This window comes from Peromyscus maniculatus, chromosome 11 (assembly GCF_049852395.1).
Source record: "Peromyscus maniculatus bairdii isolate BWxNUB_F1_BW_parent chromosome 11, HU_Pman_BW_mat_3.1, whole genome shotgun sequence".
In the NCBI taxonomy this organism is placed as follows: Eukaryota; Metazoa; Chordata; class Mammalia; order Rodentia; family Cricetidae; genus Peromyscus; species Peromyscus maniculatus.
The window spans coordinates 33,090,376-33,116,247 of NC_134862.1; the positions used below are offsets into that span (position 1 = coordinate 33,090,376).

The following is a 25,872-nucleotide window of genomic DNA, read 5'->3' on the forward strand; positions in this document are numbered from 1 at the left end:
ACATGTTTTTCTATGTATAGGTGTATGATGTGTGCATATATACATATATGCTTGTATGTGTGGTCCTGCAGTCGCTTTTGTGCCACAGTGCATGTGCAGAGATCAGAGAAGAATTTTGGGTATGGGTCTTCCAACTTCTGGTCATTGCTGAATAAGGCAGGCTAGCTGTCCTGTGACCTTCTATGCATCTGTCCTGGCGTAGCAATGGGCTTAGAAGTATGGGCTACTGCCTCCAGCTTTAAATGGGTTGTAGGAATTTAAACTCACATTCTCCTGTTTATGTGACAAAATATTTGCTCACTGAGTCATGTTTTACCTCTGATTATACACATTTTTACAAACCCCAGAAATGGCTTAAGCTGGTTTCATGCTTTAACATGTTTCTTTGCAATTAACAAGATGCAAAACTGTAAGTATAGGTTCCCTCTTTGTAAGTCAAGTTTAATATGCATTATAGTTACTCTGTTATCTCTGAGCATAAGACCAGCCCTGGGAAAGCCATGTTCCTTGATTTTTACTGTTTGGTCTCATGCCAGCAAGATCTCCTTTGGGAGATTTTTACTTCAACTTCTCCTGGAAAGAAAGGACAGCAGGTAAAGCACATGCTGTGCAAGTGTGATGACCTGAGTTCAATCCCTGGAATCCATTCAAAGGTGGAAGGAGAGAACTAATTGCAAAAGGCTGTCCTCTGACCTCCACAATGCACCACACATTACATGTGTACACACACACACACACACACACACACACACCAATAATAAATAAACATAAATACATTAAACTGGCCTCATCACCCATCTATGACTGTCTTTCTGCCTCACACCATCTGATACTTTACTGCTTATCTTCCATTTATTTCTCTATAACAACCAGCAATTCAATAATGTGATCTTTTCTGTGTTTTATTATTAGCCCACTTAACTCTTTTAAAAATTGTTTTATTTTTAAGTTTGTGTATGTGGTGGTGGTGGTGGTGGATGCATGTGAGTTTGGGTGCCCACTGAGGCCAAAAGAGGACATCAGATCCCCTTCAGGAAGAGTTACAAGCAATTGTGAGCCTGCTGATGTGGATTCTGGGAAATCAACATAGGTCCTTTGGAAGAGTAATGTGTATTCTTAAATGCTGAGCTATCTTTCCTGCTCCCCATATAGCTCTGTTAAAAGTGCTGGTTACAGAGTACACAGGATTGGTTGGAGTAAATTAATCATATTGCCTTCATTGTTAAGTGATCACTGTTATGCTGTTTTCTAGAATGATGTTTATAAAATTCTTACTTTTTTTTTCATGCAGGCTCAACTCATATCAAACATTCTTCAAAAGAAAACAAGTCAGAAAAGTTATGATTCAGGAGTTTTGTGACCTTTCACAACTAAGAATTTTTGTTTTAAAGAATAAAATTAAAAAAAAAAACATGATTATATACTTAGGTGAGGTAAAGTTAGGTTCCAAAGAGTATAATTTAAACTAACATTGCTCCAAGCCTCCAGTCTAATTACTGAGTAAAACAAACAAACAAACAAACAAACAAACAAACAAAAAACACATGGTCAGTTAAACACATAGCTGCTAAAATCTTTTCATTATTCTACTAAGCCAATTAGCAAATAGTAGAGAAAGCCATCATTCACAAGGCCATTAAAATAAACACATCAGACATAATGTTTAGGGGCCAACATTACAGTGAAATATTTGTCATGTATATGTGTGTGCACCTGTGTGTACACATATAAAATAATACTCTAATGGGAAGGCAAAATAAGTTTTATAAACTAGATAAAGGCTGTTTCTTGTGGATAATTTATTTGTCCTCAAAGGAATTTACTGCAAAATTATTTAATAAAAATTTTAATTTCAAACTGACGAGCTAACTCCAGACAAAGAAAAGAATATTCCTTTACAAGGTAAGTGGGAGAGGACTCAGAAATTCAAGCCTCTCACCATCTTGCTGCCTCCCCCCATTCCTTCAGAATTGTAGAACCCCCCCAACCCCACCACAAAACTCTTTATTAAGAAATAATAAGTATGCCCACTGAAATGTTGTAGAGGACAAGGATGCCTGTCCTTAAGGCTGACGATTTGAGTTTGAGTTCCGGGACCCACATGATAAGTAGAAAGAAGTGACTCCTACAAATGACCCTCTGGCCTCCATATATACAACATGGCACACACACACACACACACACACACACATACACACACACACACACACACACACACACACACACACACATCATCCATAGAGATGAACAAATTCACAACAAACAATAAAGCTATAATTCACCAGAAGACAGATTCATTCTGCACTTACTGGGAGTAATAATGATCTTGAAAAGTGTACTGTGGGGACTAATTGAAGGGGAACTGACCAGTTCACTTCTATAATGAGAAGAGCTGATGCACCCTTCTCAGACACTGGAAACTAAATAAATCATTAAGTAAGTTTATGACTAGAGACTCCATGATGGACAAGTCTGACTATTTGGAATGTATTTGATAGCAACATATTTAGGAACATGTAATATTTCAAAGTCATTTCTTCTGTAATTATAAATCAACTGGTAGTTCACATGACTTCTGTAATTCAATCAATGAACAGACCACAACTCTATTACAATTAAGGGTAAAACAGAAGAATGTCAACACTGCATTCCTGTAGAGTAAAATAATAAAAACACTCGGGGAGGGGGGGAACACGTTGGGATTTAAGACATATGCACAGTAAATTTTAACAACAGAGCTGCTGGGAGTGACCCTAGGGAGTAACTCACAGGGGTGCTCTGTCAGAAATGCTTGCATCTCAAAGGCAGAATGCTAAAAAGAAAAAATAACCTTAGGCATTTAACTTGCAGCTAGAGAGGAAAATGATTTTTTTTAAAGTAGAAAATAATGATAAGTGTAGAAACTCGTGAAATAGCAAACAGAGAGAAATAGATAAAAAAAAAAAAAAAGAGCAACGGAGCCAGAAAATATAGTTCACTGAGAAAAAACAAAAAGGAGAGATGGAGAGTTAGACATGAAGAGGGAACAAGAACCTGAAACCCAGAAGTTTACCCCTCCCTTAGAGCAGAGAGCCACAGCAAAGGAGGGTGGAGCCAAGCTGAGCCTGGAGGGTTGCTCCACCCTCCAAGGCTGCTTCCTACTCTTTGCTATCATGCTTTCAAGGCTGCTTAAAATGGGAACATGTGCCTTCCAAGGCACTAACAGTAGCTCAGAAACAAGGAATCCCCACTGGGTGTGGTGGCTAACACCTGAAATAATACCAGTATTTGACACACCCAGGCAGGACGCTCATGACTTTGAGGCTTACATAGGCTACACAGTAAGACTATCTCAAAAAACAAAAAACAAACAAACAACAACAACAACAAAAACCATTAAATCAAACCAACAAAACACTTTAAGAGAAACAGAATGAAATAGAGCAAATCTTCTTACTTCCTTTTAGCTGTTACATCTAAATATTAATGCAACTGTGTTTCTCTCTCCCTCCCCTCCTCTCTCTCTCTCTCTCTCTCCCCCCTCTCTCTCCCTCTCTCTCCCTCCCGCCCCCTCTGTGTGTGTGTGTGTGTGTGTGTGTGTGTGTGTGTGTGTGTGTGTGTGAGAGAGAGAGAGAGAGAGAGAGAGAGAGAGAGAGAGAGAGAGAGTTTAGTCTAGAAGTTAAGGTTCAGTATTGTCCTCTGCTCTGCACCATAGGGATTCTCACTGAACCTAGAGATCACTGATTCAGCCAGACTGGCTGGGCAAGAAGCTCCCAGTATCTTCCTATCTCTTACAAACACTGGAATCAGAGGCACATGCCATAACACTCAGCTTTTACATGGGTTCTTAGAAACAAAGCTCAGGTTCTCATCCTTGTACCTCAATAAGCACTTTCCCCAGTGAGCCACACCCCCAGCTCCCAGCCCTAGGTGTTTCTCCCTTTTAATGCTCATATCTAACACCAGACATCAACTGCATGCTTGAGAAATAGATCTCCCAATAAGTGAGTCAATGAACACAATATGGATTATGCAATTTTAAAGGGTAATACAGAAAATTAAAGTACCATGACTAATGAAATTATATATACATACATATATATTGGTGTATGGATAAATATGTTCAGTATTTCTATTTACCTTTCCAAAAATGCTTAATCTTTTGGAGTCAATATATGGTAGTTTCAGTAAATATCTGAAAGGACAAAAAATATATATAGTTATACCTTCTTGTCTCAATCACATATCTGAATTTATGACTCACACTTATACACACATACACACACACACACACACACACACATATATATATATATATATATATACATATATATATATATATATATATATCACATTTATACAAACACTCAAAACTTTAGAAATGCTTTACTATGGGCTGAGGTGATGGTTTAGTGGGAAGAAGTGTGAGGACCTGAGTTTAAATCCCTAAAACCCTCATAAAACGAGGTAAGGTAGTATGTACCTATAATCACAGAGGTCCTTCAGCAAGGTAGGAGGTAGAGACAGGAGCTTACCAGCAGCTCATGGGAAAGGTGGCCTGGGGTACACAGGGGTGACATCAAGAGATATAGTGTCTCAAATAAAGTGAAAGGTGAGGATGGACATCTGAGATTGTCTTCTGACCCCCACATTTGATGGTAGCATATATGTTTATATCCCTACACATACACTCAAACACACTCACATATACCAGGAGAAATACTTTACTTTAAAGGCTTTCCTTACATGGAAGGCCTGTATAGTTCCCAGTCTTCTGCTCAAAGCCATAGTCCACCAATTTTTCATCATTTGGGAGCTTGTTACAGATGTAGAGTCTTCAAGTGTACCCTAGCCTGCTGGGTTAGCTTCCTCCCACCATTCCTGGCTGATCTCTGTATACTAGAAGCCAAGACCTTACCTATTATACCTTCACTCCACCCATGTTAATAGTAACCTTGAGATGTTAAAGAATTAGAGTTAAGGGTGGATGAAATGGTTTAGTAGGTAAGGTGCTTGCTGCAAAGTCTAATGATCTGCATGCAATCTATGTGGTTCAAGAAGAGAACTAACCTCTGCTAGTTGTCTTCTGACCTCTACACCTGTGTCACAGCTTGTACTCACTTATATACATCACACACACACACACACAGATTGTAAATAACTTTCCAAAAATGTAATTATATTTTAAAGGAAGAATTATAACTAGTTGTGAACGTAGTAGACAGTGTAGATTTCTGTCAATAAGTGATATAGTGGTGTACTACTTCTGACATTTCCATAAACCCAAAGTAAATTCTAATTATAGGGAATAAATATGATTATTCTTTTATGATGCCACTAAGTGTGATAGATGCTTGAAAAATGCAAGAAAGCTACATGCTCAACTTAGAAAATTGGTAGACCCATAAACAGACATCTCTGAGTGAGTAATGTGCCACATTACATTCTGCAGTTATGGAAAACAACAGGAAGACATGCACCAACTTACTTTACAGCTGCGGCTTGGTCCTTTGCTTCTACTGACCCTATCCTTCTGTGAATCTCCTGTAAAACTTTCAGGCCCTGGAATCCACTTCCTCTGCCATCAAATCTTGCTACAATGACATTATCAGTGTCAATAAGAACGGAATCCCAGTCAACATGGAACTTATCTGTCACCATCTGGCCTCCTGGTTCTTCATCCCTGCAAATGTGAGCATACTTGATCAAATGAAAAGCAATTGGCAGTTTGGTAGAAGGTTTCACCTCATACTAACTGATTAGCCACTATGGAAATCATCTATGATGGCTATTAACATTTCGGTTAATTCTTCATAAGCCTAATGGTTAATTCTTGATGACAAACCATTTTCCCTACATAAAGTTTTAAATGAAGAGTACCAAGGATGAGCTGTAAGCATGCCTTAAAATTGCATAGCTGAGCCTGGTTTAACTCATTTTTCAAAGAGAAAAAGATGGAGAATATATGTGGTCCTTTTAAAAGGCTTTTCTGAAGAATGACTGTCAACCTGACAGACAAGTCTATTTTTACTGGGTGTATTCAATGGGGTTCTAGAAATAGATGTCTTACCTATGGTTTGCAAGAGCTGAAGGGTCTGATAGAGCACTAACTCAGCCATGAAAACTTCATATAATTTAACAGGAAGTGTACAACCTTAAAGAATGTTAGACTCTGAAGAAAATATTGTATTAATATTTCCTGAGGGTTTTCTTCCTGTCCATGATGGAATTCTCAGCGAGAAGTTAAGCAAACAGTAAAGGGAGAAGTCTTTTTCAGCCTTCAAGCTAACAGCCAGGAAAGGAAGCAGAAAAACAAATGTCTGAAAAATTTGAAAGCCAGATGTCAAGGTGGACATGAAAATTACAGAACTTAAATCATTTCTCCACTGGGGAGAGGTAGCATGACTTTACACTGTCAGATTCAAGTGCTGATTTTTTTTTTTTTTTTAGACTATAGAAAATACAGAAAGGGAGCTTCCCATAAAAATCACATGCATTGGGGATATGACTCAGCACAGAGGACTTGTCTAAATAGTGGGAGATCTTGTTTTTCATCTCTAGCATACCTCCACAAAAATCATCATCATCACAATCATCATCATCATCATCATCATCATCATCATCATCATGTTTCTCACCATCATCATAACCATCATTAATCTATTTTCAAGTCGTAAGAAAACCCCATTTCCCAAAATTCTGACAGTTAGATGAAAGCCAGCATTCCTCAGGAACTGTGAAGCCAGCTCCTCTCTACCCAAAGGAATTATTTCCCTCACAGCTGACAGAAAGGACAAATGGCTATCCGTGGTGCCTATTGGCATACCAAAGCACATGCTCACATTCAGGCTTCCTCAGTATCACAAGTACCTGTTACACATTTCAAAATCCATGTGGGTGTTCCAAACTCTTGTCAGCTCTTGTCACCTCCTTCCCTACCTTAAGCTTCTCCAGCTCAAGGGTTCCCCCGACCAATGCTGAGAATTCTCCTTATAACTCTGCTATTTTAGCTAGGCTTTCTTTTTGCCACTTGCCTCTTTTTGCCCTATCTTTTGCCCATGCTTGCTTCATCTTCCTCTTTTGCTCTGCCTGTTTATCTTTTCTCTGCTCTGCTCTTGCCTCCCTCATGGCCATATCCAATTTGCTGGACATGTTCATTCTACTTTCTCTCTCTGCTCTGGACATTTCCAGATGTCTCTAGCTGTTCTCTCCCTCATGTCTTAAAACAAACAACAACAAACCCCAAAACCTTCCCCTTAGCCATACCATGGAAGAGTCATGGCCATGTCATCAGTTTACACAACTATCACCATCAACATCACTTGTTGCCAACATCATCATCTTCATTATAACTATTATAACCATCATCATCATCATTATCACACCATCCTCATCATCTTCATCTAGTTTAACTAGGAACAAAATTAGGCACAGGTTACACAGGAGGGTCACCCATGTGATTGATCTAAAAAGCATCTAAATACCTCATCCTGAAAACATCCCCATTGTTACTGGGGCTACATTCCAAGAATCCTCCCCCAACAACTCACTCTTCAGGGGAAAATTACCAGATCATCTTTCATCTACCATTACATATGTGCTCATACAGAGACACCAACCCACTAAACAATCCTTATCAATATGCTTCTGCTAGGTCACCATATTTAAAAGAAAAAAAGAAAGAAAGAGAGAGAGAGAGAGAGAGAGAGAGAGAGAGAGAAGGAAAGAGAGAAAGAAAGAGAGAAAAAAAGAAGGAAAGAAAGAGAGGAAGAAAGAAAGAAAGAAAGGAAGGAAGGAAGGAAGGAAGGAAGGAAGGAAGGAAGGAAGGAAGGAAGGAAAGAAGAAAGGAAGAAAGAGAGAGAAGGAAAGAAGGAAAGAAAAGAAAAAAGAAAAGAAAAGCCAATAAACCACCCCAGGAACATTAAGTACTGAGCATACATAGCACTTGTATGTGTCAACTCCAAAGGGATTCCAATTAACTAAATTCCAAAAACTAGTGTCTACATCGAGAAATGACAATCTTGGCTCTTCTGAAACGACTATAGAAACATTGCTAAAAGCCTACACCCAGCCTTTGTTCAGGAATCTGCAAAATGGGTTTCTGCCTGCCAGACAGGTCTATTTCCCTTGTCATATACCTGTTGCATTTGAAAACCCATGCTGGCCCCCAGGTTCCTTCAGTTCCTATTCACATATACTTGTTATGCCTTTCAAAGTCCATGCTAGCTTGCAGGCCATTTTCTCCTCCCCAACTCCTCTACTGTGCTACCTCCCAGGCTGTTGCAGTTTACAGGCTTCCCTCCTCCAAGAGAGCCACCAGTCTCTATAATAACAGCAAACCTAATCCCCTCACCCCCACTATTCTTGCTTCTCCATATAACAGCAAACCTACCCCCTCATCCCCACCAATCTTGCTTATCTTACACATAGCCCTGGCCATCGTCTATCTGCTTCTTTCCTTCTCTGCTCTGGACTCTTTCAGATGCCCCTGTTCTCTCTTACCTATAATAAAAACCCTACCCCCGATCATGGAGCAGCCATTTTGGTGGTTTCTTCATTGGTCCCTTACTTAGAGTATGGAACTAAAAATTAAGGGAAATAAGTGGTTATGGGCAAAATAAATGCTGGTATGTGGAGAATTTTGTGCCCTAAAGTTCAGTGAGTTTCTGATCCCTGGCACTATAAGATGTGACTATATTTAGACAGAGCATTTAAAGGGGCAGAGAAAGTAAAATGGGCTCCTGAGGTTGATGGAGTTCAATCTCATTGGTGCCTTTTAGGTTGAAATTTGGAAAGATAAAAAAAAAAAAAAACAAAACAAAACATAGACACCTGAGACACCTGTACAACAAAGAGGACAAACCCACAGTGACACCACCTGCAAGCCACCAAGGAAGACTCCAGGGGAAGGCTACCATGGTGACACTTTGGTTCTTTTCTGTGTTTTAAATTTAAGAATGTATTGTATTCAATACACTATTTATTATTTATCTCAAAAATATGGTGACTGGAGAGATGGCTCAACAGTTAAGAGCACTTACTGCTCTTGTAAAGGACCAGAGTTTGGTTTCTAGCACCCACTAGAATGACTCACAGCTGCCTATAATTCCAGCTCAGGGGATCAGGCACAGTCTCTGGTCTCCATGGCATCTGCACTCATGCACATACTCCATCCCCACATAGACATAATAAAAAATAAACATTTCTTTATGAATGACAAAATAATGTGCATTAATTTAATAGAAACTTTATTCTATTCCTCCCTACATCCTGGGCCACACATTTCCCATTTACTTGGTGTTTTTGGTAGATCAGACTTCCTCATGCTAGGACCAATGATTATCCACTAAAGACACTCTTCCTTGCCTTAAAGGACATTGAATACCCTTTTGCCTTTTCTCTAAATGGGATCCAGCACTGTCTCCTTAGCCAGATACAAATATTGTTTAAAAATTCTCATGAGAGCATAAGAAATGCAGAATCCACCTCTTTCTGTCCTACTATTCAAATTGTAACATGGAGTAAAAAGATGAACTTTCATCACTACACAGATTGAAACAGTGAACAGCATGGTTATTAATGAGCCAGACCTAAAACTCCAAAATAGACTGTTAGTATTATACACACGAAATTAACCTTGGGATAAACATCCTAGACAGCACATGAAATAACAGAATAGAACCAACAGAAAAGGGCCCTGGGGACATCTTCCAGGCAGAAAACATAGAATAAGCAGAGAGAAAACACAATCTTCTAATGATATCTGCTGTCAAGTTGCACTACATTAATTCTTATCCTTTGGCCAATTTCATCTGAGATAATTTCTAATGGCATCATTGAGGGAATAGAAAGGGAAGGAGGCTAGAAGATCTTTTCTTTCATTTGTTTAAATATTTACATCATCCCAGAGCTAGAACATCCTTTTCCAGTTCCTTTGCATTTTGAAAGGGTTACACCTGCATCACTTACCATTAAATGGTACCATAGCACAATTTACAAACAGGGCAGGGACAGAAGCATGCATTCTCTTCTTGATATGGATTCAATGACTGTACTCCTCTTAGCTATTAGAGTGAAAAATATTCTATACACTGGCTAAAAGAATGTGGAAGTAGATTAGGAGATGTCTCAGTCATTAATGTGCTTGACACACAAACATGAAGCCCCGTATGCAATTTTTACAATCCATGTGAACAAGTCAGTCATGGTAATTCATGCCCTTAATACAAGCAGTGTGCCAGTAGAGGGAGATTCCTGAGGCTTGCTGTCCAGCTGGTTTATCTGAGTCAGTGAGCTCCAGGTACTGTGAGAGACCTAGTCTCAAAAGGCATGGTGGAGAGAAATTGAGGAAGACACTCAATGCCCATCTTTGGCCTCTATGTACATACACACACACGTGTACATACACACACACACAGAGATACACACATACACACAAAATAAAATTTAAAAATGGAGTATCCATAAATAGGAAATGGTGCTATCAGTTTCAATGGAAGGTACTCAACTTCGGAGGGTTTTCGGCACCATGCAATGAGCAGCTGGATCGGTTCTGAAGGGGAAGCCTTCTGTTCCAAAGACCAAAGAGACTTTCTCCTTCTTATATGTTACCATGCCTTGCAATGTAGCCTCCATTTCAGGAGTCAGGACCATTTTGATAAGAACTGGGGCAACAATTCAAGGTACCTTATGCTTCAGCAGTGGGGACTGCTCAGTGGGGTTAGGGGATTAAGAACTTGGGAAAGGTTGGGGGTGATGGGTTACTGGAGACTTGGCAGCAGAAGACTAGACTTGTCTACAGTGGCAGAAGGAGGGAGGGCATCCAGGCTAGAGCAGGGGTTGGATTTGGAACACCGGCCTCTTGTGTAGGCCTTGCTCTCCACAGTAAGGGAAAAAAAGTCAACTCTAAGAGCAACTTGAGGCCTGTTTGTACTCTCCAGCTCTGTCCAGAGGAAGACCATAGGATGTGTGGCTTGAATTTGGGGAACAGAGAACAGCAGCATAGTAGAGGGCCTGTGACCTAACAGGGTAGGATGGCAGCATGACTGGCCTGCCAGAAATGAGGACTCTGAAACAGCAGACCCCAGGAAATGGGAATTTCCCAAAGAATCTCATGCTGGAAGAAGAAAGAGAAGACTGTCAGCCCGAGCGGAGCAAAGGAGTGCTTGTCTCCCTGTAAGAGTTATCACACAGTTCTAAGAACATGACAGACCCACTTGCAGGATAACATTAGAGCTAAGAAATAGTGTTTCAGGCAGACAGGACAACACTCTGCCCACAACTGCTTAGATGTGCATATCCCTGGTCCAGCAAATAAAGTTTAATTTTTCTTCAGGACATTGGAGATGGGCTTGAAGGGGCCACTGGATTTCTTTACCCCTCTTTCCAATGTGGCCACATTGGATATATCTAATGTTTCTGCTCTGTCTTCTAATAGTTCAGATGTTCCATTGGCTTCTCAAGGACAGGTGCTCCATACTTGACTTCCTGAGACATATATATTGACCCAAAGTTTGTTAACAAAAATAAAAGACTGCACCTATATAAAACAAGCAAGTGACAATTTTCTCAGTAAAAAGTGTAATTAATTAATTAACTAACTAATTAATTAAAGGAGTCTCTCTTTTCAAGGCCTATGGCCATCATTCTTTCTCTGCCTCTCTTAAAATTCTCTTGCACTTCAGGGTATGACCATGGCTGTCCATGACTATGAAGCTCTCTCCTAATAAATTTCAGCTGAAGGGTGATTGTGTGTTAGCTTCTTTCTACAAACCTTTCTTCAGTTAGGCCATGTTCAAAAAGAGCCTCTAAAGTCCATGATTTTTGTGTTCATTCAAACCTTGAAAGTGTACTTCATACTAGGTGGGACATCATTGACAACTTCTGGTAGTTATACCATTTTGTTTTCCTACTCATCTAGCTGGATTCTAGGAATCAATTTATCAATAAAAATATGGAAGTATTAACACAGATGTTTAACCCTATCTTACTTTGCTGTATCAAATAAACAAAAGCAGCCACACAATGCTAATGATGAACAGTGGCTAACAGCAGAACCATATAACATATCAGTATATTGAGACACAGAACTGAAAAAACTAGAAAACTTGATAATTAGTAATTTCAGCTTTTAGCACTAATACAATTATAAAACTTGCTCAGAATATATTCACTTAAATATTCAGCATATGAGGCTCACTTCTACAAACAAAGAAACCAGAATTCTTAACCAGCATAGGACTAAGAGATGAAGACGTTGAACACCCCTTACTTGTCTACACTATTTTGAGACTTTTTTTCTGAGTTAATACATTTCCCTCATTTATTTATTTGTGTGTGTGTGTTTACATACAGAGGTTATAGAATAAGTTTCAGGAATAATCTTTCTCCTTCCACCTGGGGAATCAAGTTGAAGTCTTTAGGTTTGGCCGCAAGCACCCTATCCACTGAGTCCTCTTGGTGGTCTCATCTTCCTGATAATGTTTCATCTCTAAATAGATGGTCACCATATGGGGCTCTACCTATTATTTTATGTTCTTAGTTCACCTATAAAAGAAGAATTATGATACCCATCCTGTTCTTATCCCAGTATGTGAGAAAATTACTTTCTAAAAAAAAAAGAAAGAAATGTGCTATTAAATTAAATAGGTGGGCATTATTTAAGTTAGCATATCAGGTATGAGATACTTCATATGTAATAAAGGAGTTCCCATCACCATAGAAGACACATCACTGTGGTCCATGTGCAGTATTTTCCAGATCATTAGCATTTAGAGGTAACAGATGTTATTTCTTACAGTTATCCGTCTTAGCAGTGCATCAAGAACACAAGAAAAAAAGCTTCTCAAGTCCCTGATTTCCATGTTTGGCTCTTTGGTGTTGCTGTGGTTTGAATCTAAAATGAGCTCCAAAGGCCCTAGTGTCAAATACATGGTCCCCATCTAGGGACACCAGTTGGGGGTATTTGAACTTCAAAGGCTACAGTCTAGAGGGAGGTCATAGATTTACTGCAGCGTCATTTCAACTGTGACGTGGGAAGAACACAGAACAAAAGAGCTTGACTAGATATAAAAATCTTCAGATTCAATTCTGTATTCAATGATAATCATCCAGTAATTATTATAATATGGAAATATCTACTGGCAGGTCATGATGGGTAATATTAAAAGCATAGAGCTTGATATAAACAAATAAATTCAATTACACTTCAGGAAATAATTTTGCCCTGCTCATGATTCTGGGGATGGCAGACATGACATATTCTATTCTTAGTTTCCTCCTGTTAGGATAGGAACAAATTATGTGCATGCATGATTCTTTAAGAATTAAACATAGGGGATTGGGGAGATGTTTCAGTGGATAAAGACCTTTCTAGGAAATCATCGAGACTGAAGTTCAGACCCCTAGCACCCAGATAAAAAGCCAAGCCAGTATGGTGGCCTGCCCATAATTCTAGGCTCTAGAGTCAGAGACAGGAGACAGGATTCAGGGAACAGATTCCCTGGGACAAACTGGCTAGGTAGACCAAACCAAAATCTCAGAAAGAGACCCTTGAGGTGGAGAGTGAGAACGAGAGTTGATGCTAACCTTGAACCTTTCACATATGCCCACACGTAGGTCCATCTACATGTATGGGAACATGCATATATGCATCACACATGCATGGGATCTATATATATTTAAAATGATGTATGTAAAATAAAATAATGGTAGCTGGTGTTAATTCTTATTAGCTTAAGAATACAAGTTCAACAGGAAAATTATAAGGTCAAATAGTGAGGAGATGTGTAAGCATCAATTTTCAGTATCATTCAGAAAAATCTAAATAAATGAGAAACTGATTCACCTCTAAGGCTAAATTAATACATGTTGTAAGTGCTCAGATTATTTAAGCTCCCATATTTCTCTAATTCACCTTATTCTTGAAAACCTTTATGGTTGACTGATTCACTTTTTTTTTCATTTTTGTTCATTCATTCATGCATTCTGTCAATATTCATGGGGCAGGATTATGCTCCAATTAGTGTGCTGAGGCAACACAATAAAAAGGAAAGAGTTGCTTGGTTAACAGATGAAAGAGTGAAGCACTGCCTATTCTCTGCACTGGTTACATATTAAAAACAAGGACATGCAGATAATTATTTGGAAATATGTCTTTAAATAAAATATTACTAGACTTTTTTAAGTTGGGCAAAGACTGTGGCACTGTGAGCAAATATATATTGAGCCAAGATCAGAGAGGAGACTTGGCTGGGATCAAATGGTTTCTTATATCTAGAGGAGCCAGTTTCTGGTGGCTGCTGTGAGGGTAATGCCATCCAATGTAAAATCCCAATTTTTGTCCTCACTGTGGGCAATAGAGAGAGAGGACCTGGAGGGACACTAAAGGACAGAAAAGTCAAGCAGGAAGCAGAGTGGTAACCTAGAACAGAAGTACTCAGATAGGCCATCTACTGTTACAGAACTTACAGGCAACAAAATTAATCAAAAGGTCAGAGTAAGGAATACAGTCCCATGACCTCAATGACAATCATATCAATGATTGATATATTTACTTTTGTGTGACAGGGTTTCTTATATCTTAGACTGACCCCACATTGACATTGTAGCTCAAAGATCACCTTGATTTCCCGATCCTTTCTCATCTCATCCTGAGTGTTGGCCTTACAAGTGTCGGGTTTATATGCAGCACTGGGGCTTGGAAGTCAGGCCTCATGCATGCTATGCAAGCGATTTATGAACTGAACTATATTTCTGGACATCCCAATCAGCTGTACACTAAGCTCTTCAGACCAAGAAATGATTTCTGTCTCTTTGTAGACCAGATCTACTGCACAAGACAGCAAGAAATGAGTTGTTATGGTTACTAAGTCATCCTTTGTGACTTAAGTGGCAGAAGTCTGGCTATTTTCTTCTCAGCAATATTTAACTCATGATTACTGAAAACACAATCAACTATTACAGTTTTAGAAAGGGAAGCCATTTCATCACTAGAAAATAGAGTTTACTCCTAGGAGGAGAAAGTGTGTCCTTCGGTTCACTCAACTTCCCATGCAGTGGAATTTTCCAGTTTAAAAAAAATGAATTAATGCCACTTTCAGGAAAATTCAAGTGACTGGAGATGATCATATTCGGCAAATTGAATCCATCTTAAAAAGATAAGAAATAGCTTTAAAAAACCACCTTTATGCTTGCCATTGTCTAGATGTTTAAGCATGAAGTTCTAGAAATGATTATATTCATCAATAGAAATTAAAGCATACATTATTGGTTTACACATGATGTATTCTGCACAATTTCTGATCACTGATATCTTAAAACCAAGGAGTTGGAATAAAATGTATTAATACATAATGCAAGCAGTATCTAAAGGCTGAAACAGGAGTCAGAATAAAATACCTAATTGCAGTCCTTGCTTCAGCAAACCAGAATGCAGCAGTGTAGATTCCATGAGTCTGACTACACTACTTCATCTGATCTTGTAGTAACCACCTATTAAGTAACTTTATAGGTCCTATATCATACATTTCATATTTATGCTGTTATATTTAAATGTGTAAAATAGCACTATCTTTAATAAAAGCATGATTACGCTTACAACCTATTAAGCACCATCTGAAAGTGTTTATGTCCCAGATAACACTATGATTTTATACAATTTATTAAACAAGTATGATTATATTTAGAATTTATTAAACACTAAGTGTAAGCATTTATGCCCAGACAACACTTACATTTTGTACAAATATTATGCATATAAAATGCATTGCACACTGTGCATATGTAAAGACACACTATTAGTCCCAATTTGTTTACAATATAGCAGTACCTTAGAACCAGTAAGCAGTGTATTGGAAAGACTAAGAGCTCCAATTGGAAGCCAGTCTCAGCCAATGTATTTACTACTGTGCTTCTTTGTTTTTCCTATTATTTTATTTTACAATGCCATTCAGTTCTACATATCAGCCACGGATTCCCTTGTTCTCCCCCCTCCTGCCTCCCTCCCCTTCCCCCCAGCCCGCCCCCCATTCCCACCTCCTCCAGGGCAAAGTCTCCCCTGAGGACTGGGCCCTCTGAATAGGTGAGACAGTTGATTCGCTTGATCTGTTTGGGAGGCATCTAGGCAGTGGTACCAGGTCCTGTGCTCACTACTGTGCTTCTTAAAAGAGACTGAGTCTATCAGATTGATCTCAGTCCTTGGTGGGGGGGCGAGACCTTGATCTGGAGGAAGTGGAAATGAGGGGAGGGATGGGGGGAAGGGAAGGGGGGCAGGAAGGGAGAGAACAAGGGAATCTGTGGCTGTTATGTAGAACTGAATAGTATTGTAAAATAAAAAAAAGAAAGAGAGACTGAGGTGGTCCTTTCCAATGTGACAGATTTTTAAATCAACTTCTTGATTTAAGGTTCGCATCCTTATGTACTCAAAATCAACCAGATGAAAGGACAAGTTTGAAGCCAAGAAGATCAAGTTAGCATCCCTCTTCAAACAGAAAACATCTGAAGGTCTGGTCTGCTTTCCACAGTGAGTGCCTCATCTCTGCAGCAGGGAGGCATGAAAGCAACTGCCTCCATATCCATTTGAATAAAGGAAGCACACCCCAAACACAATGCCATTCCTTATCTTCCATCTTAAAGGTCATGGTACCCCGAAGGATGCCTCCTAGGGTCTCTTTCCTGAGGAAACTTTAGTTTTTAGTGAATTTGAGACAACAACAAGAACAACAAAATCCCTATCCCCAAAGGACAATGTAACTGTGATACAGGACTGTCCTCCTTCCCAAACTGCCACTGTTTTCGGTTTTGCTGGGACTGTTCACAGGAGAAGAGAAGGAGAAGAGGGTCATGGGACCTTCATTCAAGCCTTTAGCCACCCTTATCAGTTACATGCCATTCTGCTCCAAACACATTGGCACAAGAGGGACTAGAGTATATAGGTTGGGAGGGGTGAGGGGAGAGCAGCTACATGAAGTCATCAAACCTGCTGGGAACAGACTTTCCAGTGTGGTTGTTTTAAGCTTGTTGTAGTTTGATTATAACTGGTCCCCATAATCTCATAGAAAATGGCACTATTAGGAGGTGTGGCTTTGGAGTTGGATGGCCTTGTTGGAGGAAGTGTGTCACTGCGGGGGCAGACTTTGAGGTTTCCTATGCTCTGGATACCACCCAGTGTGTCAGTCAATTTCCTATTGCCTGCAAGATGTTGGAATATCAGCTCCAGCGTCCTGTCTGCCTGCATGCTGCCATGCTCACCACCATGATGATAATGGACCTAACCTCTGAAACTATATGCCAGCCCCAATTAAATGCTTTTCTTTATAAGAGTTGCCATGGTCCTGCTGTCTCTTCACAGCAATAGAAACCCTAACTTAGACAAAGACCACCTATCCTCCTGCCTAAAACCCCTTACCCATTGCCCTGTAAGTAAACCTAATGAATTCATTCATCCCTCCTGGGACTGGAGAAATCATATGTAAGTTTGTTCTGAGACATTAGAAGGAGGTGTAGATGTTATTTATGTCTCCCCAAGGAAATTATTATAATAACAGTGACTAAGACAAAAAAAGTGCTTGAATTTCCAAGATTTCTTATTTTAGTGTGTTTAGTATTTTCCTCAATATGTCATATGCATAGAAGAAAACTGGTGAAAGGGAGGAGCAGAAGAATTAATAAAGAGCAAGTGAAAGGTGTCTGAGAATGCTACCACTAGAATTGCAGACCCTCTGGCTATGAGGGTCAAAAAAACTGTCTGGATCTGAGCTACATCTCTCGACATCTATATAAAATATCCCCAGCATTATAATGGTACACATTTGTAATCCCAGACTAGGGAGGTAAAGAGATATGGATCCCTGAGGCCAGGTGGTCCACCAGCCTGGCCTGCTTGGCAAGTTCTAGGCAAGTGAGAGACTCTGTTTCCACAAAAAGAAGAGATGGTAGATAGACATTGAGAAAAACATTTGACACTGAGTAATACTGACCTCTGGTGTACACACAAAGAGAGAGAGAGAGAGAGAGAGAGAGAGAGAGAGAGAGAGAGAGAGAGAGAGAGAGAGAGAGAGAGAGAAGAGAGAGAGAAGAAAGAGAGAGAGAGAGACAGACTAGTTACATAATTAAAATATCTAAATAAAGTCAGGGCAAAACACCATTACAAGTATATGAATCATATGTATTAATGGAGCACAATGGAGACATGGAACAAAGTATGTGATCCATTTCACTTAACCTGTAAAGGGGGCACATCATAGGCTGAATTACTATGAAGTTCAGTCACTTTCCTAAAGACCTGCAGCAAGTAAGTGGCAAGCTAGACTTTGAACAAAAGCAGGCTAAGCTCCAGAAGAGTCATTCTGTATATACGGTAAACACAAGACACTTTCATATTTTCCTGTGCCTATTAAGGCTCTGAACATAATTCTGGATAATATAAGGCATTGTGGATCAATATGCTACCAGGCTTCATAGTAAATCAGTGACTAATAAGCCTCAGACACTCAAGGCTCAATCAGCATGACATCATTTACCATGAGATATTAAGGGTCACCATGCTGAAGTCAGTACCACCCTGATCTCACAAAAAGTACAAATAAATTCAGTTGTTAGGATCAACATTCTGCAGCTCAGGTTTCCTAAACACAGTCTTGCTTTCTCTGGCCACAAGTCAAGGAAAATGAAATAAAAGGGTAACACAGACATAACCAATTACTATGTGTTTGTTCGTTGTTGTAAAAATACTGATTGGGAGCACAGTGCTTCAATAATTACTAAACAGATATACACATACCAAGATACCTGGTGTCAACATTCCTAGTAACAGAATCAGATTCATTACAGGATTGAAGATGTACCAAAAATTTAAGCATTCTCACACAATATTCATTGATGGTCTCCATAAGGAACCCATATAACTGACAGCTCCCAGTTGTGGTGAGTTTTTAGCTATCTACTTGACACAAACTAGAATCACCTTGGAAGAATTAAATAGTCTTAATTGAGCAATCACCTAGATCATGTTGGCCTCTGGACATGTCTATAAGGGATAGCACTGTTTGTTGATTGATGTGGGAAGACCCATTCTCCATTGTGGGCAATACCGTTCCCTAGGTAGGGGGTCTTGAACTGAATAATAGTGGAGAAATTCAGCAAAGCTTAGACAAGCAAGCAAGCAAGCAAGCAAGCAAGCAAGCAAGCAAGCAAGCAAGCAAGCATATATGGATGCATTTCTCTTTGCTTTTGACTTTGCATGTGAAACAAGTAGCTGTTTTAATTATTGGCCTTGACTGCTTCACAATGATGGCTGTAATTTGGACTTATGACCCAAATAAACCATTTCTTCCCTAAGTTGCTTTTCCTCAAGACATTTTATCCCAAAAACAGAAATAAAATTAGGACACTAGTTAAACAAGAATAATTCTATTGTTCACTTAATAAATCTGTCATCTGAGGCACAAGAGTGTACTTATGAAATCTTTAGATCCATTTATTTCAATAAAAAAATAAAATACTTACATTATTAAGAGAAGAGCATACTGGTTTTTCTCCATAAAATCTTTGGGAAAGGACAACTGTAAAGGAAGTTCTTTTAAAGAAAGAGCAAAATATTAAAGATGGAGAGTCATTTAAATGTTAAAGTATAAGATTCAGAGAAAACTGTTCTTGCAGGATGTAGCATGTGCCAAACTTTACCATAGTCATCAATGTGAAGTATTCTAATCTCTGACTTTGCGAGCTTCTTCTTTTGGATAGTTTCTTTCATCAGAGAGTTGCTTTCCAAGATGAAATACTCTGAAAACCAGAGAAGAAGTGTCTGTGGAGCACCCAGCCATAAAGTTCATCCACATCATACCCTCCCCGCAAGGTTCAGGGACCACTGGGGTAGATGGGAAAGAAAGACTGTAAGAACCAGAAATCAAGGTATCCCAAAATGAAACAGTGTCAACTGGATGTGGCAAATGACAGAAACCTTTGCTCTCATGAACGCACAGGCTCAGTGAGTACGTAGAGAAGGTCAAGCCAGTGAACATTCCAGCAGGGAATGGCGAGGAGCTCAAAAATCCCCATTCATACGTAACCAGGGAGCTATTGACTGCTAGTTGGGGGTGGGGGTGGGGAGTTTTCTTCAAAGGTGTGGCCCAGGCTAGTTGATCATGCTCTACTAGATATCTCCATACCCGAGTGTATATGAGTAACATAAAATGGCCTTGGTGGATTCTAGAAAAATAAAACACCATGAAGTTGAAGGGGGTACATGAAGAGTAGGAGTTGGATTTGAGATGAGTTAGGGAGAGAACAAGGTGGGTTGAGTATGGTCAAAATACATTGTATGCATCTATGAAATTCTTCAATCATAAAACCTTAAAGCATTCTGCAAACCCAAAGTGGCATATGAGCAGCTACCTTCCACTCAATAACTAGGAATCAATCCACTATCACAAACTATCACCAGGTTGCTTCTACTTGTCAGGTCTACAGGGGTCTTCCAACTGAACTTCTTCATTTCAGTGAATTTCCTCCCATTTGTTCCAGTACATCAGAGTTACCATTTACATTTCAAAATAAAAGTCTGATCATGCTACTACTCTCCTTTACAGTATTTAAATATTGCAAAATTATCTAGCAATAAATGAAATAAAATTTGAATCATTTAGATACCAATATAAAAACTCAGGAGGAGAACAAAATGTAGTCAGTAGGAACAACACTGAAATGACCTACACAATATCAGTCTCAGATGAGAATGTTAAAATTATAGCCCAACTGTTCAATAAGCTGGAAAAAGCACAAAATCATATTCCAAAATTAAACATGCAAAATATGAGATATGTGGTAATTATAGTCTAAGAGCAAAAATATGCAAGTGAGACCAATAGAATATGGGATGCTGCAGAAGACACTGATGAACTGAAAATATAACAAAAAACTAACAATCAAACAAACATTTAAAATTTGACTGACGGGCCGGGCGGTGGTGGCGCACGCCTTTAATCTTAGCACTTAGGAGGCAGAGGCAGGCGGATCTCTGTGAGTTCAAGGCCAGCCTGGGCTACCAAGTGAGTTCCAGGAAAGGTGCAAAGCTACATAGAGAAACCCTGTCTCGAAAAACCAAAAAAAAAAAAAAAAAAAAAAAATTTGACTGATGGTCTTGGAAGAAGGTTCAGCAGGTAAAGATGTATGTCCTCAAACCTTAGTAGCTAAGGCTGATCCTAAGGACCTACATGGTAGAAAGAGAGGACAAGTTGTCCCTGACCTGTACATATGTGTTGTGTGACATGAGAATACCACATAATAAACAAATAAACATAATTTAATTTTTTAAAGTTGATTGACTATGAAAAACATATAAGTAACTTGCTAAATTTTACTTATTTTTTTGTTTAATATAAAAATACATATGGGGAGACTTGACATACTAAAATAAGTATGTGGTGTGTGTGTGTGTGTGTGTGTGTGTGTGTGTGTGTGTGTATTTGTGTGTAGATATTCCAGACATATACCATAGCTTTTATTTTAGGGGCCATATGTTTTAACTAGATTCAATCCTAGGTATTGCATCAATGTAATTCTAATTTTAAACTTTTAAGCTTTATCATGTTTTGTAAGATATTTGGATATATAGTATAGATATAGATATAGATATATAGATATAAGTAGGTGTGGTAAATTGGCTCATTTTAAAAGTTTGCTTTGTGATATGTAGGTTTTTGCTTATTTTTAAATATGTTCTCATATAAAACTATGTCTTCTGCAAATGAAGAATAAAGGCAGTTGTGCTACTCTTAATTTTGTCTTTGTCCTGGCTGAGTCTTTGAACAGAATGTAGAGAAAAGATTGGGGAAAGCTAGCTTGCCCCCCTTGGTCACACAGGAACATCTGTCTTTCAGTGTTATACATGACACCAGCTATAGTATTTTTGTGGATACCATCATCAAATTTAGAAATTCTCTTTACATATTTTGTGGTGCCCATTTGAAATTGTTGTGATTGTATTATTAAATGTTTGTCAAATTTATCAAATGTTAATTTTCTAAATTCTTTGTGATTCTTGTATAAATATGGTGGATCACATTGACTGAGGGTATTTCAGCAACATGGAATGGGTAAAATTTGTATAACATCATAAAATATTAGACTCTAAGTATAATATCTAGTAAACTAGTTTTATAACTAAATTCCTGAGAAATTTTTTTCTGTTCTTTTCTCTCTCTCTTTTATTCGTGTGTGTGTGTGTGTGTGTGTGTGTGTGTGCGCGCGCGCGCGCGCGCGCGTGTGGTGCCGTATCTATCTTGTAGAAGCCACAGAACAACCTCATTTGTTTCCTCGGGTGCAGTCCACCTTTGTGTTGTTGTTTGAGACAGGGTCTCTTATGGTCCACAGGATCTCTTACCGGCCAATGAGCCCCGGGGATCCTCCACATGCTCAGAATGGGATTAAGTGTGTCCCCACAATGCTCTGTTTTTCTTAAGGCAATTCTGGGGACTGAACTCAGGTCCCTGTGCTGGCAAAGTAAACACTTCATCAAATGAGTCTTTTCACCCAGGGCTGTTTATGAAATTTTATTTGATTCTGAATTTGGAATATAGGTAATAGATGGTATAGGTGTTCTTTTTTTCTAAGATATGTTCTCATTATGTGCCCATGCTGGATTTGGACTCTTTTTGCAGCCTACGTTTATCTCCAGTCTGAGAGTGTCCTACTTCTGCCCCCCACCCTGCAAGGATGAGATGTGTGTACTACCATGTATGACTGGGTCTCTATTTTCTAGAACAGCTTTTATAAGTTTGGTGGTACATTCACTCATTAAGCATTATGTGGGATACATTAGTAAAGGCTTTTATTTTCTATTTGCATTTTAAATATATGGTTCTGTGGTATGTGGTTTGCTTCTTGTCTGATGAGACACATGTAGTTACATTTTATCACTCTTATGTGCAATGGGGTGGATATAACCCTTTTCTGTTGTTGATAATTTTTCCCCCTTATCATGGACTTTCTGCAGTTTGATTTTTCTGTTCATCATTGTGTTTTTTTGTTGTTAGGATTGATCTTATTTGTATTTTTCTTCATTTTATGTTTTTAATGATATTTTTTGGATTATTTTATAATCTATTTTTACAAGTCCGTTGCCTTTCTGATCACAGCCAGATGCAGATACTGACCAATCATCAACACAGATTCAATGACTGACTTGGCTTATTTTCATGTAGTACTGGAAGGTTTGGGTTTTATTTATTTATTTTTTCTAATATTTTAAATCCGCAACTTTCAATACTACTTTGATTGTATTCATTCTGCATTTTGTTTTCATTTCAAGTATTTTGTATTTATTAAATTCCTTTATAACCACATCCTATCTGCTCTACTGACCATCCTTTCATTTCCTGTATTTTAATTATTTACTTACTGTGCTGCTGTTGTTTGCTTTGCTGCGGATGGAGCCCAGGACCTCACACATGCCAGGTAAGTGTTTTTCCACTGGGCTCCATGCTCAGCCTCAGAAATCAAGAGAAATGGTCACATTCTACCACAATCAATTCACTTCTGTGATGTGTTTATCTAAGTTATTCTATTATTAATAAAAACTTGGGAGTCAATATTGGGATGCAAACCTGTTAGATCAAGAAAGCAGCAGAGAAATGACGGCTGACACTTTCTCTCCATGTCCCCGGTGGAAAAGACCAAGAAGTCTCCCTAAGCCTCTCCTTCTCTCTTCCTGGACCTCACTATCTGATCCTCCAAAATCTTTATGGCTCATTCCAATTGGCCAGTGGCAGACTCTACCCCTTGATTCAAGGTTTAACTTTACTAACAGTGTAGGATTGTCAGGGCAAACAAATATCCCACTACAATTCTGTTCATTCAATTGAATTATGATTTCAATGTATGATCCCATTCCCAACAAATTTCTGCTTCTTAAATATTGTTCTCAATAACAAAGATTGTGGAGAATGTGCCATCTGACCTTCCTAAAACTCAACCAACTTATGGTATTGAAATTCTACAACATTTTCAAAGAAGCCATCAAAAACATTTCATAATAAATATTTTAAAATGTGAATCCATATTTCAAAATTTTAATTTTATTTCTATTGAGATATTCAGTGACCCATGTATGTAGGCATGTGCATACCAAGGCACACATGTGCAGGTCAGAGGACTTTGGGGAGTCCTTTCCTTCCACCTTGTGTGCCTGGGGAATAGAACTCATGAGCTTGACAGCAAGCATTTCTGCTCACTGGACAGTCTCACTGGCCCTAGAAAAGCAAATTCTTACCTTCTACAGCCACTAACATCAACTGTTTGATCTCTAAACACTAGTATTTAGGCACATTGAATAGATAACACAATTACTTTTTGCATGTACAAGGTGCCAATGTCACTTGACAATGTTAGTACAAATGACATGACATTAAAGATTGTTAAATTTTTATCTTTATGCCTCTAAATACATATTATATCTAATATTTTGTTCTATAAATGTGCAGTAAGTTATTATACTTCAATTAATAATTAAGTAAATGAATACAAACATCTAGGGGGACCATTGTGGGTATATTTTAGCAGTAATAAGTATATAACTTATTATAAATCACCAGTGGGGAAAAAGATAATTACAAGTAAACTAATTACATCACTATAACAGGAGTTGGAATTTTTTCTACTAAATTAAATGGAATTAATTTACTCATGAAATAAATGTCTCTCTATGAGCACAGAGAACTAAATTGTAGTTAAAAAACAAATTTAAGAAGGATTTAAAACATTTCAAAATAGTATCATCACACCATAAATTACACTAAATTCAGAAAATATGTTTAGTAAATATAACTTGTTCTCAACACATGACTTAAAGGTGAGGTAACCCTAAGACATTCAGTTAAGTGTGAAGATCAGGAAGCAAAGAGAAAATAATGAGAACAGAACATTGTGAAGGGAATGCAAAGGAAGATAATTTAGAAAAGAATAAAAAGGTGGCAAGGAAAAGAGATGGAAGACAGAAGAAAGGAAAAAGGGAAGCTGGAAAGAAAGAGACAAAGTGAAAGAAACAGGCAACAGGGAAGGAACAGGCAGGAAAGGCAAAGGAAGTGACAGGAGACTATCCCCATGATTTACCTATCAAACCATGGAGGAGCTTAGTCCCCCAAATCACACATTAATGGGATTCAGAGGACAGAAACTGGTGTTTAAAGGGAAGCCTCCATAATGGAATGCTGTTGGCTATAAGCAGAGCAAAGACACAGACAGATAGACAGACAGACAGACAGATAGACTATTGCCTGGTTTTTCTATGAGATGCATTGCTTGCCTAGGAACTGACAACAAAAGTGGCCCAACCCCAAGACTGGAGCTATGGGGTGTACCTTCCTTGGATGCATCTTTGTGAATATGGACAGCAAAGAAGAAAGGATGTTTCAAACATTAACCATGTAGGAATGTGGTATTTATGCCATGTCTGAAGATCATGGATATTTTAATGTTTCTTCTTTATTATATATAGAATGTATGTTCAGTATAGAGCATTTGGAAAATATTAAAACTGAAACAACAATAAAATTACCTGAAAGGTTCCCATGTCAAATTAAGATCTCTGAATATCTGAGATAATTAATTACCTTGTGTCTTGTTGTTTTGTTTTTGAGACAGAATCCTGTCATCCCAGTTAACTTTGAACTCACTTTGTTGCTAAGGATGATCTTGAACTTCTGGTCCTCTTGCCTATACTTCCAGAGTGCTTGGATCAGATGAATGAACCACCACACCCAGGTTATGTGGTTCTAGTGATTGAACTTGGTACTTTGTGTATGCTAAGAAGGTGTCCTAACACTTTATATGTTTTTGCAATTTTATATAATTTAAAATCATCTATATCTTTGTTTTACAAATATATATTCAGATTTA

General features: G+C 38.5%; 1 protein-coding gene across 2 annotated transcripts in view; it reads right to left on the minus strand.

The window, feature by feature from the left end:
• Dpp10 (dipeptidyl peptidase like 10) overlaps positions 1 to 25,872 on the minus strand; it is a 720,356-nt gene that overhangs the window by 14,518 nt on the left and 679,966 nt on the right. For both annotated transcript variants that reach the window (XM_006980956.4, XM_076547250.1), the window contains 4 exons: positions 19,663 to 19,761; positions 19,486 to 19,555; positions 5,468 to 5,662; positions 4,120 to 4,174 (listed from right to left, as the gene is read on the minus strand). In XM_006980956.4, the coding sequence (XP_006981018.1) occupies positions 4,120 to 4,174; positions 5,468 to 5,662; positions 19,486 to 19,555; positions 19,663 to 19,761 (419 nt within the window). The remainder of the gene's footprint in view (positions 1 to 4,119; positions 4,175 to 5,467; positions 5,663 to 19,485; positions 19,556 to 19,662; positions 19,762 to 25,872) is intronic.